Source organism: Grammomys surdaster, unplaced genomic scaffold, assembly GCF_004785775.1.
Source record: "Grammomys surdaster isolate TR1022 unplaced genomic scaffold, NIH_TR_1.0 485, whole genome shotgun sequence".
Classification (NCBI taxonomy): Eukaryota; Metazoa; Chordata; class Mammalia; order Rodentia; family Muridae; genus Grammomys; species Grammomys surdaster.
Genome location: NW_021604904.1, coordinates 520,202 through 536,697, shown reverse-complemented (window position 1 = coordinate 536,697; position 16,496 = coordinate 520,202). Strand labels below are relative to the sequence as shown.

The window sequence follows — 16,496 nt, the reverse complement described above, 5'->3', positions numbered from 1 at the left end:
CCTGCCTCAGCCTCCCCATTACTAAGATTAACAGCATAATCTACCACACCTACTTTATACTTCAACTAAACTAAAGAATCCCCTTCAGAGTGTCAGAAGGTAGGCGAGCCAGCGTCTCAGCCCAGGGGCACTGTCATTTCAGCTCTCTAGAAACTGCTTTAACTTTCTGTTTCTCTTTTCTGGTTTGCTGTAACTCTAGCTAGCCTGGATTTCTCTATATAAACTAAGCCAACCTTGAATTCAGAGTGATCCCCCTGCCTCTGCTTTCTGAATGTTGGACTTATAGTGTGTGCCACCCTGCCTAGCTTTTTACATCTAAATACTTTTATGTTTATAAATTTTTTGTGGTGGGGATTGAACCCAGGACTCAGTGCATGCTAGGCAAGTACTCTAACCACTGAGCTATAGTCTAGTCCCAGAGTCCTTTTCTTTTTATGAGACAAGCTCATGCTTGCAGCCCCAGCTGGGTGCAAACTCACAGCAATCTTGCCTCCGCCTCCCAAGTGAAGGTATCTTAGGTGGGAGCCACTACACTCAGCAATTGATTTTACCTTCTAGTTGAAGGGGCTGCCACAAACACACACAAGGCAAAGATGAAGCAGAGGCAATGGCAGCAGATAGCCTGTGATGGGGACCACTGAGCAACCAGAACATCAAGTCCTCCCGCAGCCCCCAGCCTCAAGTTTCCATAGGTGCCTTGAGAAACTAGAAATTGGGAAAGGGTTGAACACGGAAGAGCAGGAAAGCTGAGTCCCACACCCCAGCTTTAAGTCCTGGGCAGAAATCATCCAAACATTCAAACAGAAGCATGCTGCAGGCTAAAGACCGCAGGCAAGAGGAAGTGACGAGGGCGTGGCTCAGTTGGGAGAGTCCTTGCCTAACGTGCACAAGCACTGGTTCACTAGTCCTAGCACTGCATAAACAGGGTGTGGTGGTCCATGCCTGTGACCTGAATATGCACAAGGTAGGCAGGAGGAACGAGAGTTTAGAGTCACCTTGACTACATGACAATCTCAAGGAGAAGAGGGACAGACAGGTCTCTAGTCCATCCCGGAGTTTCTCACTGTCCTGGAAACTAAGATATCAGCACTACCCTTCTAGACATAATACCATGGGGCTGGAGAATGGCTCAGTGTTTAAGATCAAATACTGCTTTTGCAGAGGATCCAAGTTCAGTTCCCAGCACCCAGATCAGACAGCTCACAATCTCCTGTAACTTCAGCTCCAGGGGATCCCACTCTTCTGGTCTCCATGGACACCTGTACACACATGCACACACTCACATACAGACACATAATTTAGAAAATAAAATAAAACTAAGTTAAATAAAACAGAGAAACAAAAACTGAAGCCTTCAGACTTGATCAAATTCAGAGATCGCTGGACTCTGAAGCACCCTGCCAAATTAAGAAGCAACACATGCGCGCGCGCGCGCACACACACACACACACACACACACACACACATGCAGGTGCACACACACGTGCACACACACACACTCTGCTCACCCATATCCCCTGCAGCTCTGCCCAACACTTGCCCAAGTGCCCTCACCCGCAGCCTTGGCGCTCTTGGCTGCCGTCTTGTTGGACACGGTGACGGAGATCTTGGAGGCGCTGGTGTCTGACCGCCGTGCAGGAGTGTGGGGTGGAGAGTCATGGTTCAGGCTGTTGGCGATCATTCGAGAAGCGGCTGTGGAGGAAGAAGGGAGTCCAGTTGTGCTGGGTGCCCTAGAGAGGGGCCTGGGGAATGGCAGTGAGGATTCTGCAGCAGAGTCTACGAGTTCTCAACCTAAGAGTGCCAGCCCAGGGAGGGAAGGCGAGCAGAGAACTGACTGAGTGAAGGACACCTGCTGTCGCCCCGTGGCTGCTTTGTCCTCATGATGGTTATGCTCAGGAATATGGAAGGCAGCTTCATCTTCCTGGGAACTGGCTTACTCACCGTGTGTGACTCCTCAGAGAGAACTCCTCTGACATCCCAGACCCGGGACCCACAACATGTTCTACAGGCCTTATGACTGCTCGACAGGATTGTTTTTTAAAGACCTATCTCACTCTGGGCTAGCTGGAATTCAAAACATAACCCAGGCTGGCTAACTCACAGCAGTCCTCCTGCTTCTGTCTCCGAAGTGTTGAGTTTATATATGAGCCACCATGTACAACGTTAGTTTCCTTTTTGAAAGTTACTTGAAATTGTAAGAGGCATTTAGGCCAGGCATGATGGAACACACCTTTAATCCAGATACTCGGGAGGCAGAGGCAGAAGGAACTCTGTAAACTCAGGGCTAGGTTGGTCTACATGAGTTCTAGGCTAGTCAGGGCTGTATCTATATAGTGAAACCTTGTCTAGCAAAGAAGGAAGGGAGGAAGAGAAGAAGAGAAGGGAGGAAGGGAGGGAAGAAAAAGGCATCCAGAAGGATATTAAAATGTTGACAACAGGCACTTGAAAGACTGGCAAAGCTCATCTATGCTACTGGCAACCAGGGTTGTGGGTACCCTGAACAGAGTGAGAAAGAAGGAAGAGGGGACTCTGGAAAAACAGCTTGTCTCTGCTTTTGGATGCTGGCTCCCAGCTATCCCATACTGCATGCTATTCAGCAGAGCCTTAAACGATTCCGTCTGAGGCTGGAACACAGGCTAAACCCTCGCTCTAGAGCTCGCTTCCACCCCAGTCTGTAAACGCTTCTCTAGAGATGTGCTGTGGGCTTATGAGACAGCCTCCCTTCATCCACACCTCTGGGTGTGCCCTGCCAGCACTGCCTCTAAGTTCAGCCTTGTGACTTCACTTGGCCAATGGCACAAGAGCACAGACTCCAGAGGCCCAGTGCTGGGGCCTGTCCTCTCCTGCTGTTTTTAGGAACCCTGTGACTTCCTGTCAGAACATGCCTATGCTAGCCTGCTGCATGAGGGAAGGCACCGAGTCACCTCTACTCTGGCTGGCATCAAGCCAGCAATCACATATGTAAATGAAGCCATCCTTCAACCTAAATGGACCCACAGAGACCTGCTGAGCTAGTTAGCGCACAATGACCAACTGATCCATCATAAAACGGTGAGAAGTAAATGTCTGTTTATCTTTGTGTGTGTATGTGTGTGTGTGTGTCTACCTGTCTTAGTGTTCTGTAAACAGTTCTTCCAACACCTGATTGGCTTCATAAAGAGCTGAATGACCCTACAGCAAAGCAGGAGAGAGTAGGCAGGACTTCTGGGCAGAAACAGGAACTCTGGGAAAGAGTCAGAGGTGGGAGATTCAGCAGTGAGACATGGAGAGAGATTTGCCAGCTAGACAGAATGATGCAGGCCAGGACTGAAGGACAGGTAACTACCAGGCCACATGGCAGAACTTAGATTAATATAGATGGGTTATGTTATAAGAGCTCGTTGTAAACAAGTAAGCTAAGGCCTGAAGCTTTCACAATGAGTAAAGAGTCTCCATGTTATTATCCGAGAGCTGCCAGGCCTAGGAGGCCATGTTACAGAGATCCGCCTGCCTCCGCCTCCTGGGTGCTGGGATTAAAGGTGTACAGCTTCTTGTTAACTTTTATTGTGTGGGAGGGGGCTCATGTGCCACGGGACACATGTGGAGGCCAGAGGACAAATTTTTGCAGTTGGTTCTCTCCTTTTAATTTCCATGGGTTTTAGACAACTCAAGGTTTCCATAGCAAGAGCCTTTGCCCACTGGGCAATCTCACCAGGGCCTGTTTTCTTCTCCCCTTTGTGAAATAGGATCTCATGTATTCCTGGCTAGTTTCAAACATTACTTTGAACTTTTTTTTTTTTTTTTTTTTTTTTTTTTTTGGTTTTTCGAGACAGGGTTTCTCTGTGTAGCCCTGGCTGTCCTGGAACTCACTCTGTAGACCAGGCTGGCCTCGAACTCAGAGATCCGCCTGCCTCTGCCTCCCAAGTGCTGGGATTAAAGGTGCGCCACCACCACCTGGCCTGAACTTTTTTTAATGGATGTATTTATTCTTATTTAGGGTGTGTGTGTGTATGTGTGTGACCTACATGCATATAGGTGCCTTTGAAGGCTTGAAGAGGGTGTTAGATCCTCTGGAACTGGAGACAGGCAGTTGTGAACTACTTGATATGTTGCTAGGAATTCAACTCAGATCCTTTGGAAGAGCAAGAAGTGTTCTCACCACTGAGCCATCTCTCCAGTGCCCTCCTTTGAACTTGTAATCCTCCGGCTACCACTTTCTGAGTGCTGAGACTCACAGAGTGGGGTATCACAGTGCCAAGATTCTGTGGAGCTGGGATGGAGCCCAAGGCCTCACGTATACTAGGCCAGCACTCTGGCAACTGACTTCCATCCCAGTCCTGCCTGTTTTTAAAATAGGGTCTCATTCTGTTGCCCAGGCCTTTTCAGAGTCTGTGTGGACAGACTCATCTTCTGACGACAATTCACTATAACCCTACACCCATTCGTGCGGTGCGTCTGTAGCTGTTCATCTATCACCCAACACCTGTTCCCAACCTATGTCAAAGAGATCCTTTGGCCTTCTAGTGTCAGCTCCTGTAAGTACCCTTCCATGGCCTACTTACTGCGAGATGTGTAAAAACTGGTCTCTTTTTTGCTTTTGCTTGGTGACTGTGCAGCTTTAAATAATGCAAGCACCGTGTTAAGGTGCTGGGTGACACTGCACTCCATGGAAAGGCCAAGATGTCCTTCATGGAAAACTTGTGTGGCTTACAGGCTTTGACCTGGAACGAGTCACCGTGCTGCTGGCCATGAGCTCAGCAAATCACCCAACGGCATATAGTAAACAAGATGTCCTTACAAAGGATACAATAGAGGCCACCGAGAGAGCTCATCGAAGAAAGACAGGGGACAGGTAAAGGTCCTGACCCCAGGACCCCACGTGGAGGAAGTAGAGAGCTGACTTCTACACTGTCATTTAACCAACACTCGTGCCACGGCACTATGAGTACTCCCCAGACAGTCACACACAGAATAAAGAAATGGAAATAAACATTTTCTGAAGTATGCTTAGCTTTTTGTCATCTTCACAAAAGCCAGAGGCATTGAGGAAGTTGGGGGAATCCTCCATTGGACTGGCCTGGAGACAAGTCTGTGGGGATATTTTCTTGCTTGATAACTGAGGTAGGAGAGCCCATCCCACAGTGGGCAGCCCCATCCTGGAGGGTGGTTGGTCCTGGGAGGGGCACCATACCAGGATAGGTGTGGTGGTACAATGCTTATTAATCCTAGTTCTCAGAAGGCAGAGTTCAAGACTCACCAGGGCTACATAGTGAGACCGTATTTCAAGAAAAAAAGGGAAAAAAAAGGCTGAAGGTGGGAGAGAAAGCCAAAGGGCAGCACAGGAAGGAAGACAGACAGAGAGAGAAAGAGAGAGAGAGAGAGAGAGAGAGAGAGAGAGAGAGAGAGAGAGAGAGAAGCCAGTGAGATGGTTCAGTGGATAAAGGCGCTCACAGGCAAGCCTGATGGCCTGAGTTTGATTCTCCAGATCTATATGGGGGGGAAGAGAGAACCAAGCCCACAAGATACCCTCTAACTTCCTCAGACATTTTGTCTTGTGGGACCAGATACACACAAACACACACACAGAAATTATAAAATACTATTACTCTTACGAGTGAGAAAGAGCTACTCCCCACGAGCTTACTCCACCCCTTACAGGGGACCTCAATGGCTTTGCTTCCACTTCTGCCAACTATAAGGAAGACGGGCTGGCCAGACGTACTCCTTTCAGTGACAGGATACAAAAAAGAGACTAACAGATGCAACTCACCACTGGAAGCACCACGGCGAAGCTCGCCCTGGAGGGGGCTGGAACTGCAGGGGACTGACTCAGTGGCTGCTTTGCACATATCCTGCAAAGGAGAGGTAGGGGCGTGAGCACAGAACAGGAGACCTAGAGAACTGAGCGCGCTCTCTCTCTCTCTCTCTCTCTCTCTCTCTTGCTCTCTCTCTCGCTCTCTCGCTCTCTCTCTCTCTCTCGCTCTGTGTGTGTGTGTGTGTGTGTGTGTGATGCTTGCAGAGGCCACAGGTGCCAGACCCCTTTGAGTTGCAGTTAAAGGCAGTTGCGAGCTTCCCAACACTGGTGCTGGGAACTAACCATGGGTCCTCTGGAGAGCAGCAAGCGCTAATGTCTGAGCCGTTGCTCGAACCCTGTACTATTCTGCTCTGGGCTGAAAGGAAGCGCCCTGGTCTGGCTACATAGCTCAGCAGGTAACGCCACTTGATGACCTGAGCTAAACCTTGGAACTCAGGTGGCGAGAGAGAGAACCGACTCCTGAAGTTGTCTTCTGATCTCCACATATGTGTGACCACATACCCACCGTACACACATCTATCCAATATATGTTAAACAGAACAATGTTTTGTTTATTGGCTCTCCAGTTGAGTTGACGCCTCTAACTTGAGAAAGTCCTTTTTGCAGGGTCCTGGATGAGGAACAGTTGAGACCTGTCGCTAGATGTTACTGTCTGAGTTCAGGGCGTCTGGCAGCCATATCAGAAAGCCCTGGGTTTCGTTAAGAGACTCTGCCTCACTGAGTAAGGTACTGGAGTGACTGAGGATCACTCCCCGTGTCACCCATGGCCTCCGCATGTACACATACACATGTTAATGTGTACCTTCCATCTGTGTGTACACCACACCCGTGTGAAGAATGGGAAAAGAAACACAAAATTAAGGTTTGCCCCACTGCATAGGGAAGATAGAGAAAACAAGGCTCAGAGAGGTCAGACAAATGCCCAATGTCACACAGCAAAGAGCCAAACCTGCCTCTGAATACTGCACCTCCCTTGGCTGCCAGGCCTTCTCCTGGCCTCATAACAGCTCCGTCCAGCCCCATACTTTCTCCCAGAGGTCAGAGGCACAGAGGAGCACCTACCTGGCGGTGTACCACCTTGGCGTGCTTGAGGATGGCGATGATGTCACCCACGACGGTCACGCCCAGCTCATTCATGATCTCTTTGTTGAGGTCTAGCAGCATGCTCTTCTGGATCCTGCAGGGGACCAGGGTGGTGAAGCCCCCAACCCCCTACAGAAAGTTCCCACCCCCTCCTGCCCAGCTGACCCTATCCCATCAGCCTCCTCACCGGTTATCCACAAACATCACAGCGTAATTAACAGCAGGTCCTGGGGGAATGCCGGCTTCCTTGAAGAACTGGATCCACTCAGAGGTGGCTGGGGTTAGACAAGACAGTCATTCAGGGCAAGCCGCGGCAGCAGTGGCTCCCACAGTTAACAGCCAGTGCACAGCAGCCCTGCACTGTGAGCTCTCAACTCTCAGTGGAGTAAGACTCCCTGACCACTTGTGAGTCTGCAGGCACTGAGTCCACTGACTGGGACCCAAGAGGTGGGTTAGCTTGCCTGGGCACAACGCTCCCACGATCCCCTGTTCCCTTATGGCTTCCTCCTGTCCTGATGCCTTATCCCACATACCTGGCCTGATAGCTCTCAGCACCTGGCAGTGGGGAGCCCGGGTCCAGGAGCTAGCCCATGGGCCTTAGCAGGGAGCAGCCTCGAGGAGAAACACACACACACACCCGTTATCATTAGCTTGACTAGGTTCAATCCCGGCTCTGCCATTTCCTGCCTCCAGGAAGTCAATGCTTGGTGCCTCAGTGTCCTTACCTGTACATTTGTAATAGTACTTTCTGGGCACTCAGCACAGGCAGGTCCTATCCTGTTCCTAGCACCTGGGATGCCTTAGACCCTCAGGGCAGAAACAAGAAATCTGCCCTCACCTGGCTGATGTTTCAATACCAAAACACCCACGTCCCCAGGTTGATGGGGCAGACTGAATCCAGACAGCCTTTTATGGGTTTTTTTGTTTTGTTTTGTTTTGTTTGTTTGAGACAAGGTCTAATACAGCCCAGGCTGGCCTCAAACTCACTATGTATCTGAAGATGACCTTCAACTCCCAATCCTCCTGCCTCCTCTTCCCCAGTGCTGGAACTACAGTGTGTGCTGCCACCGTGCTCAGCAATGTGGTGGTGGGGACGGAAACTTGGGCAATTTGAGGCAAACACTCTGCTAACCAAGCTCCAGCTGCTTCTCTTCAATCCTTCCTTCCTTCTTTCTTAATTTCTTTCTTTCTTTCTTTCTTTCTTTCTTTCTTTCTTTCTTTCTTTCTCTTTTTGTTTAAGAAAAGGTCTCCGCTGGCATGGTAGTACACACCTTGGGAGGCAGAGGTGGATGGATCCCTGTGAGTTTGAGGCCAACCTGATCTACATATCAAGTTTGAAGACAGTCATGGTTACACAGAGAAACCCTATCTCAAAAAAAGACAGGGCCTCATGTATCCTAGGCTTGATTTGAACTCACCATGTATAAGAATGACCTTGAACTCCTAATCTTCCTGCTTTACTGTGCTGAATCTCACCCGTGCACTACCTACAAAGGCCCTACAGAGGCTGGTGTCCAAGGAGTTGCAGAATCTCTGCATTGGGCACACACCATCACGTCATGTATTATTGAGAAAAAGCAAATGTGTGACCAATTAAGCTGTCATAAACCAGCGGCTATTAAGAAATACTTGGGCCACAGGTAGTGGTGCTAGCCTTCATTCCCAGCAAGCAGGAGGCTGAGGCTGTGGGTTTGAGGCCAGGGTGGGATACACAGTGAACGGTCTGGAAAACTAAGAGTGAGACATTGTCTCCAAAAGTAAACACAGAAGTGGTAGCCCCTAGTCAGAAATGTTACATCACATAACAATGTATCTTCAAATCAGGTGGATAAGGTTACTGCGCATAACACCAGGAGAAATCTTCGAGAACATACACTGTAATGTGTTTCCCAGAACAAAGCAATATCCCTTTTAGTCTGTGTGTTTGCAGTGCTGAGGACGGAACATCCTTCTGAGGACCAGTTAAGGGCTTTACTCTAGCTCTGAGCCACCTTCTCAAGCCCTCCGTAAACCATACACTCACTGAACTATACCCCAAGTCTCTTACAGATGAGTCCTAGGCAAATGTTCTACCACTTAGCTCAGAGATCTCAAACCCTAAGCAGTCTCTTGACAGTGACGTTCATAAACACGTGAAATACTACCCAACATTAAAAAGGCACTAGCTATGCTTAGCCCCACTCCAAACATCATGCTACATAAAGGCAGGTCATATAACATGGTGATATCTTGCAGGGCTTGTTTATGTAAATTCAAAGCCCAGCCCTGTTAGATGCTTGTATTTCAGTTCCTCTTAATTCAATGCAAATATATTTTATGGATTTTCCTATACATGCAATAAATGTCAACATTTTCCTAAGCCACCTTGTGATTTCTGTGCTTTGACAATCCCAAAAGAAAGCTTAAGGAGTAACTGGGGACCTGGGTGTGGTGGCATACACCCACAGCCCAGCCCTCAGGAGTTTAAGGCAGGAATGCTGAGAGCAGCCTGGGTAACAAGCTACATCTCTCCTCACCCCAAGACAAACAGAAAGAGCAAGGAAGACAGCCAGGCTGTCGGGAGCCTGTGATCCCAGCACATGGAGGTAGACGGAGGAAGGAAGGTAAAGAGTTCAAGGTTGTTGGCTCTAAGGAGTTTCAGGTTAGCCTGGGTTAGTATGTGGTGATATCTTAGCAAAGAAGAATGGAGGGATTATCTCAGACTGTCTCCTGACAAGCACAACTAGCATCTGTTAAGGACTGTGCCTAGGATTCTACACGTGGCAATCTCTTCAATCCAGAATGCAGACTTATCATCTCCATCTCAGAGCTAGACGACCTGAGGTTCAGGCCTGGAGAGACGGCTCAGTGGTTAAGAGCACTGGCTGCAATTATAGGGGAACAAGATTCAATTCTCAGCACCTACATGGCAGCTCACAATCGTCTGTAACTCCAGTTCCAGGGGATCTGGCGTTCTCACACAGACAGACATGCAGGCAAAACACCAATGCACATAAAAATAAGTAAATCTTTCAAAAAGAAAAACTGAGGCTCTAGCAGGCCAGGTAGGGTGTGCATCCATCGACTTTACCAAGTTCTCCAGGCCATACTCCTAATTCAGGAGTCCCATCTCGGGAAGAGAATAGACACCCTTGCACAGGCTCCAGCCCCGCCCCCATCTCAGTAAAGCCCAGCTGTTCCTGCCTGTTATCAACCCTCCCCCCTCTACCTCTCTAGACCCAAAGAGACCCAAACCAACCCAAGGGCAGAAGGGGCCTGTAGAGACACCAGACTCACCCATAGTCACTGAGACCATTGTCTCCCTGGCCTTGACCCTGCTTCCTGGAGCCTGAAAGAGAGAAGGGAGAGGGGCCATCAGTCGCCCCAGAGAGCCTCAGGCTCCCAGGGCTGCTGGCCTGCCTGTCAGAGGAACATTCCTGAACTAGGGGGTCAGGACCCAAGAATAGCAGCCTGAAGCAGCAGCTGGCAGGACGTGGTGAGCCTGGAACAGACTGCCATCACAGCTATCACTCTGCCTGGGAAGGAGCTCAGAGACTGGGTCCTAGTTAGGGTTTCCATTGCTGTAATATAAACGCCATAACCAGAAGCAACGTCAAGAGAAAAGGGTTTATTTCATCCTGGAGGGAAGTCAAGGCAGGAACTCAAGGTAGGTACCTGGAGACTGGAGCTGATACAGAGGCCACAGAGGAGTGCTGCTCACTGGCTGGCTCGGCCTGCTTCCTTGTGACAGCATGACCACCTACCCAGGCTGGACCCTCTCACATCAAACATCAATGAAGAAAATGCCTATGAGCTAATTTTATGGAAGCATCTTCTCAATTGAGTGTCCCTCTTTCCAGATGACCCTGGCTTGTGGCGAGCTGTAGCTGGTCTTTGCTACTTTGTGGGTTCTTCTTTTCCCCACTCTATTTCCCCAGCTGCACCCACTAACACTTGATAGAAGAAAAACAAGGATAGAGGGGAGAGAGAGAGAAAGAGATTCCTGAATCTAATTTCTTTTCTTTTGTTTCTTCTTTGACCACAGCTACTAACAAATGATAACCAACCTCCCTAAACAACCAACAACACTGACCCCACCTCTTGGGACTCTCAAATTTATGTACCCTCTGAAGTTCCCAGATCCCAAACGTCACACAATAGCAGAAACTATCTGCTGCTGGTAAAACAACGCCTCTGCTAAAGCATGAGGCAAACCACAGTCAGCTGCTACAGACAGTCCGAAGCAGCGCCAAACCCCCACACTTGGGATTAAAATGAAAGCTCACTCTTATAAGATTTCTGTGGTTGGTTTTTTTCTTTTTTGGTTTGGTTTTTTAAGACAGGGTTTCTCTGTGTAGCCCTGGCTGTCCTGGAACTCACTCTGTAGACCAGGCTGGCCTTGAACTCAGAAATCTGCCTGTCTCTGCCTCCCAAGTGCTGGGATTAAAGGCGTGCGCCACCACCGCCCGGCCATTTATGTGGTTTTTAAAGAAACCAAAATTCCATAATTCTCAAAAATGTTACTGCGGCAAGTTGACATGAAAGTACCGGCACAGACAGCAAACATCCAAGCTCTGGTTCCTCACACTCTGACAAGTCTAGTTGGAATAGTAGCCCCCAAACTTCCAGCATGTGGACCACTCATCGCTCTAAGGCAACTTCCTGCCCGAGTCGGGCACAGCAGTGCACCCCGACTGTCCCACCATGTAGGAAGCTACAGCAGGAGGACAGCCCAGGCCACAAAGGGGGGCCCTTTCTCTTTGCTTATTTGCTTATGTGCTTATCGTCCTAGCTGTCCTGGAACTTGTTACATAGACCAGGCTAGACCTGACCTCACAGGGATTGTCTCTGCCTCCCAAATGCTGGGATTAAAGGAGTACAGCACCGGACCCAGTGTGAGCCTTTTCTCAAACATTAAGACATAACCAGGCATAGTAGTGTATGAAATCTCAGCATTCAGAAGACTGAGGCAGGAGGTTTGTGAGTTTGAGGCCAGCCTGGGCTGTATAAGGCTTTGCGTCAGACATAAAAGATTTCATTTACATGGAGTTCAGTAACAGGATTTTGCCTAACACACGGAAGGCGGGGTTGGTCCTCAGCAAAACAAATAAACGAACAAACAAATCAGATTTCCTGAGAACCGTCAATGTAGGAGATAATTAAGAATGCAAGGGGGGACAAAACCATTGATCCTAGTTGGGGGCAGAGGAGCTGGGAAGGTGGAGGACAAGGGCAACCTGGGAAGGGGTTTGGGAGCCGCAAAGACTGCAGTGTTAAGTAGACACCTAGGGGAGGGAAAATGAGTGTGTGGCTCTTCACAGAATATTCCAGGAAAGGGGACACTGAGTCTAGTGTCCTAAGCCAGAAACTCCTCTGGTATGTCAGAGAGACAGACTAGGAGGGGATAGGTGAGTAGGTGAGAAAGACGGGGTACCAGACCCCCAGCAGGCTCCAAAGAAATGGAAAATCAATTCTCACTTAAATGAGCAATCGTTTAAAAGGCATTGAAGAACTGTGGAGGCCAGCCCAAGCTAAGTAATATGTTCAAGGCTAGCCTGAGCATTACAGCAGGACCCAGTCCCAAGCAGGTGGGTAGGGCTAGAGGTGTAATTCACTTGGTAGGGTACCTATCTACCATACACAAAGCTCTGAGTTCAGTCCCCAGCACCAGACACACCAGGTACACATACCCACAGCCCCAGCACCTGGGAGGCAGAGGCAGGATGATCAGAGAGAAGTTCAAGGCTATCCTTAGCTACACAGCGAGTGCTGCATCTAACACCCGCAACAGTACAATCGAGAGCTCTGAGACAGTCAGGACATGGCACTCTGAGATAGTCGGGACATGGCACATACCAAGCACCAAGTAGCCACCGGGTCGGAGCATCACTGTTGCCTTGCAACAGTCTCACAGAGAAGACTATTATTAGTCCCATCCTCATCAATTAAAAGTCACGCATGACTCACTCGGCAAGGAACAGTCACTTGTCAAGTGTCCCATGTGGCAACTGACCTTTCTGAGATTCAAAAGCAAGTTCTCTGTGATTCTGAAGCCCATGGAGCAGGTCCTCTGGAGTGTTTACTCTGTGCCAGGAACCGAGAACACTCACATGTCAGGGCTTCCACATGATGACCCTGGAAGGGAGAAAAATGAGAAAAAAGAGGAGGTAAAAGTCAAAGATAAAAAGAATGGTGAACCTGGGAACAGACAGCAAATAACAGCAGGGTCCAGACTTGAACTCGGGTTAGTCCAGTGTGTGATGAACGGGGACGGAGGCACAGCTATGAGGCAGGCATAAGCAGCCTATCCTTGGAAGGCCTCAGTTAATACTAAACCAGAAGTCCCTCGGGCTGTGAAGTCACCACTAAACTCAGTTTCGGCTCCCTAACACCATTTTGGTTGGTTGGTTTGGTCCCGTGTTAAAGCCATGTCTCCTGAATTAGTCAAGCTGGCCATGAAGTCACAATTTCCCAGGTGCCAAGCTGCTTCTCTCTGCTATTTCCAGGGAGCTGGAGACAGGACTCAGAGGTTAAGAGCATTTTTGTCCTTGTAGAGGACCCAGTCTGGTTACCACCACTCCCACAGCAAGGCACAGCCACCTGTAACTCCAGCCCCAGGGGATCCAACAGCCTGGGCTCCAAGTGCACTAGGAATGTATGTGGTACAAAATATGCACGGGCTGGTAAATACACAGAAAAATAACGGGATCGTCGGGGGGTGTGGGGGGGTGGCGCACGCCTTTAATCCCAGCACTTGGGAGGCGGAGGCAGAGGCAGACAGATTTCTGAGTTCGAGGCCAGCCTGGTCTACAGAGTGAGTTCCAGGACAGCCAGGGCTACACAGAGAAACCCTGTCTCGAAAAACTAGAGAATAAATAAATAAATAAATAAATGGATCATCGTCTTTCAAAGTTCATGTCCCCAGCTGGGGAGACGGCTCAGGCAGTACTGTGCATTAAGTTCTGAGTTCGAATCCCCACCACCCACTTTTTATAAAGCCAAGCACTGGGGAGGTGAAGGTGGGAGGACCCCTGGAGCTCAGTGCCCAGCCTGTGTGCCCAGATGGGAGAGCTCCAGGTTCAGTGAGAGACCCTGACTTAAAACAGAAGGTAAAGAATTGAGCAAGACACTCAACTTTGGCATCCGCAGGCCTGTGCCCCATGCACACCTGCGCACACACACGCAAATACAGATTCATATTTTCAAAAGTCCGTCTCTGGCACTGACTTTCTGAATCGTGGAAATTGACAAAAATTAACTTTTTAAAAATGACAGCTCTCACAACTCAGTTCTAGAAGTTCCGTTTACAGAATCCACAAGCTATGCCTTTAGAGGTCCTGAATCCAAAGCACCATGCTTACAGGCTCAGAACCCCAGCATTTAGGAGGCTGATGTAAGAGCGTCATGCCCTCGAGGACAGCCAAGGCTAAATCCTAAGGTCCGGTCTCACAAAAGCCAAAGAAGGGGTGGAAAAGTAGGGAGAAAGGGGTGGGGAGGGGAACCCAAGCCCTGGTTTCGCCATTTCCTAACCCTGACCTCAGGCAAGTAGCTCTACTTTGTGGGACTCACCCTCTGGAGCCATTTAAGGGCGATCCTGCTGCTGTTCATCACAGCAGCAGGTACCTGCAATCTCGGCACTTGGGAAGCTGAGGCTGGAATTTAGAGTTTCAGGCCAGTTGTGCTCCATGGAGACCCTACCTCAAAAAGTCGGGGGCTGGGAAAGGCTCGGTGGCGGAGCACTGTGCCTAGGGTGTGTGCCGCGTGGGTTCCCGCCAGTACTTTAAAGAAAATGGTAAGCATTTAGGAGGCTGCTACTCAGGGACCTGCCTTCAAGCCAGACAATATGAGTTCTGTCCCCTGGACCTGCAACCCACACAGAGAAAGAGAGAGGACTCTCAAAAGTTTTCCTGATCTCCACACCAATGCATGGACAGGTGCATCAACGGGGAAATTTTTAAAAGGCAAGTAGCTCTACTTTTCTTTGGGTTGGGGGATGGAGCAGAAAGATAGCTAAGTAGGTAAAAGTCCTCTGACTTTTCATATAGTGTAATAAAACATGTCATTTAACTTTTTTTTTTTTTTTTTTTTTTTTGGTTTTTTGAGACAGGGTTTCTCTGCGTAATCCTGGCTGTCCTGGAACTCACTCTGTAGACCAGGCTGGCCTCGAACTCAGAAATCCGCCTGCCTCTGCCTCCCAAGTGCTGGGATGAAAGGTGTGTGCCACCACTGCCCGGCGTCATTTAAATTTAAAAATATATATATTAGAGGGATTGAAAAGAGCAAACTCAAAAGTTCCTACAACTCTGTTTGACAGGTATCCATTAAGATAAATGTGAACTAAACCAGTGACAAGGCGTGACAGTTGTAGACCCAATCTCAGTCGCATGCAGATATGAGGTGGAAACGGAGTATAAGACTATTTAGCCAGCCTGTCATGGTGGCACATGCCTTTAATCCCAGCGCTGGGTGGAGGGGCAGAGGCAGGCAGACCTTTGTGAGTTCAAAGCCAACCTGCTCTATGTAGTGAGTTCCAAGACAGAAAGAGCAACATATAGAGACCCCGCCTCAAAAATAAATAAATACATAAATAAATCGATCCAATTTTCAAGTATGTTTCACTTACTGCCCACAAATGAAGAGGACTGTTCTATGTCTATTGCATTTCAGATCAGGGTTTCCTGCTCCAGGCAAGCAAATGGCAGTTTCCCAATAGGCTAACGATGTAAAATGCCCCCTTTTAAATGGAGGAACACTCATCGGTCAGTATTTTAAATCACTGCTTCAGGACTCAGCAAAGAGGCAAACAATCTTCCCGATTGTTTGTTTTCTCGCTTTCTTTCGGCTTCCCTCCTCTACTTTGTTGGAGGGAAAGCTATAATCCCAATCCACTCGACTGTCGCTCTGCCAAAGATACTCATCAGAATCCCCACGACGAACATTGAGCCTGAGACTCGGTTTTCGCTAAGCAGAGAAAACTTGGGCTCAGAAAGGTAATGACACGGACCCAGTCCCTGCACAGGGAAGCTGGAATTAGAACCTAAACCCGCTGGCCTGCTAGCTCGGCCATCTCCCGCGCGGGTACCCATCATTAGTGCTAACAAGGATGGAAGAGTAACATGGGGAGCGCTGAGAGCAGCAGGGGTGTGCACGAGCTGACGTCCCGTTACACGGGTACTATAGTCAGCTTCGGGCCCCCATTGTACAGAAGAGGAAACTGAGGATCAGAAAGGGAAATCGCTTATCTGGTCGTCCAAGGTGGGCTGCCCTGGAACTCCAGACCCCCGGGCCACCCCGTACCTCCATCCCTAACCTCCTCCGTCCCAGTCCCGCACCTCACCTGGCCCTCTGCGCCCGCACCCCCACGAGGCGCCCGCCCGCCCTCCAGGTCGCGCCAACTGTCAGACACTCCTCCCTCCTCCTGGGTCGCCCGCCCCGGAAGTCCTGCCCTTGATACCGGAAGTCAGATTGAACCTCCCTCCTGCCGCTCTAGCCCTCCTAGCCGCCAACCAGCGAGAGCGTGTGCGGCCATGGCCGTCACGTGACAACACGCAGCCTCCCGCCCTCCCCGCCCCAAGTCACCCGCCTTCGCCAAGAACGCCAATCAGAAAGGATCGGGTCCAGCCCCCGCCCTGCCCGCCGT

General features: G+C 49.5%; 1 protein-coding gene across 3 annotated transcripts in view; it reads right to left on the bottom strand.

Annotated features, from left to right (window-relative positions):
- CUNH19orf47 (chromosome unknown C19orf47 homolog) overlaps positions 1–16,271 on the bottom strand; it is a 29,953-nt gene extending 13,682 nt beyond the window's left edge. For 2 of the 3 annotated variants that reach the window (XM_028781633.1, XM_028781634.1), the window contains exons 1-7: positions 16,194–16,229; positions 12,870–12,991; positions 10,154–10,205; positions 7,065–7,152; positions 6,857–6,971; positions 5,750–5,831; positions 1,555–1,692 (exon numbers count right to left, since the gene is read on the bottom strand). In XM_028781633.1, the coding sequence (XP_028637466.1) occupies positions 1,555–1,692; positions 5,750–5,831; positions 6,857–6,971; positions 7,065–7,152; positions 10,154–10,205; positions 12,870–12,914 (520 nt within the window). In that variant the 5' untranslated portion in view covers positions 12,915–12,991; positions 16,194–16,229. Of the gene's footprint in view, positions 1–1,554; positions 1,693–5,749; positions 5,832–6,856; positions 6,972–7,064; positions 7,153–10,153; positions 10,206–12,869; positions 12,992–16,193 lie in introns of all 3 variants that reach the window. The other variant, XM_028781632.1, reaches the window with a different exon arrangement.
- Between the last annotated feature and the right edge of the window lie 225 nt (positions 16,272–16,496).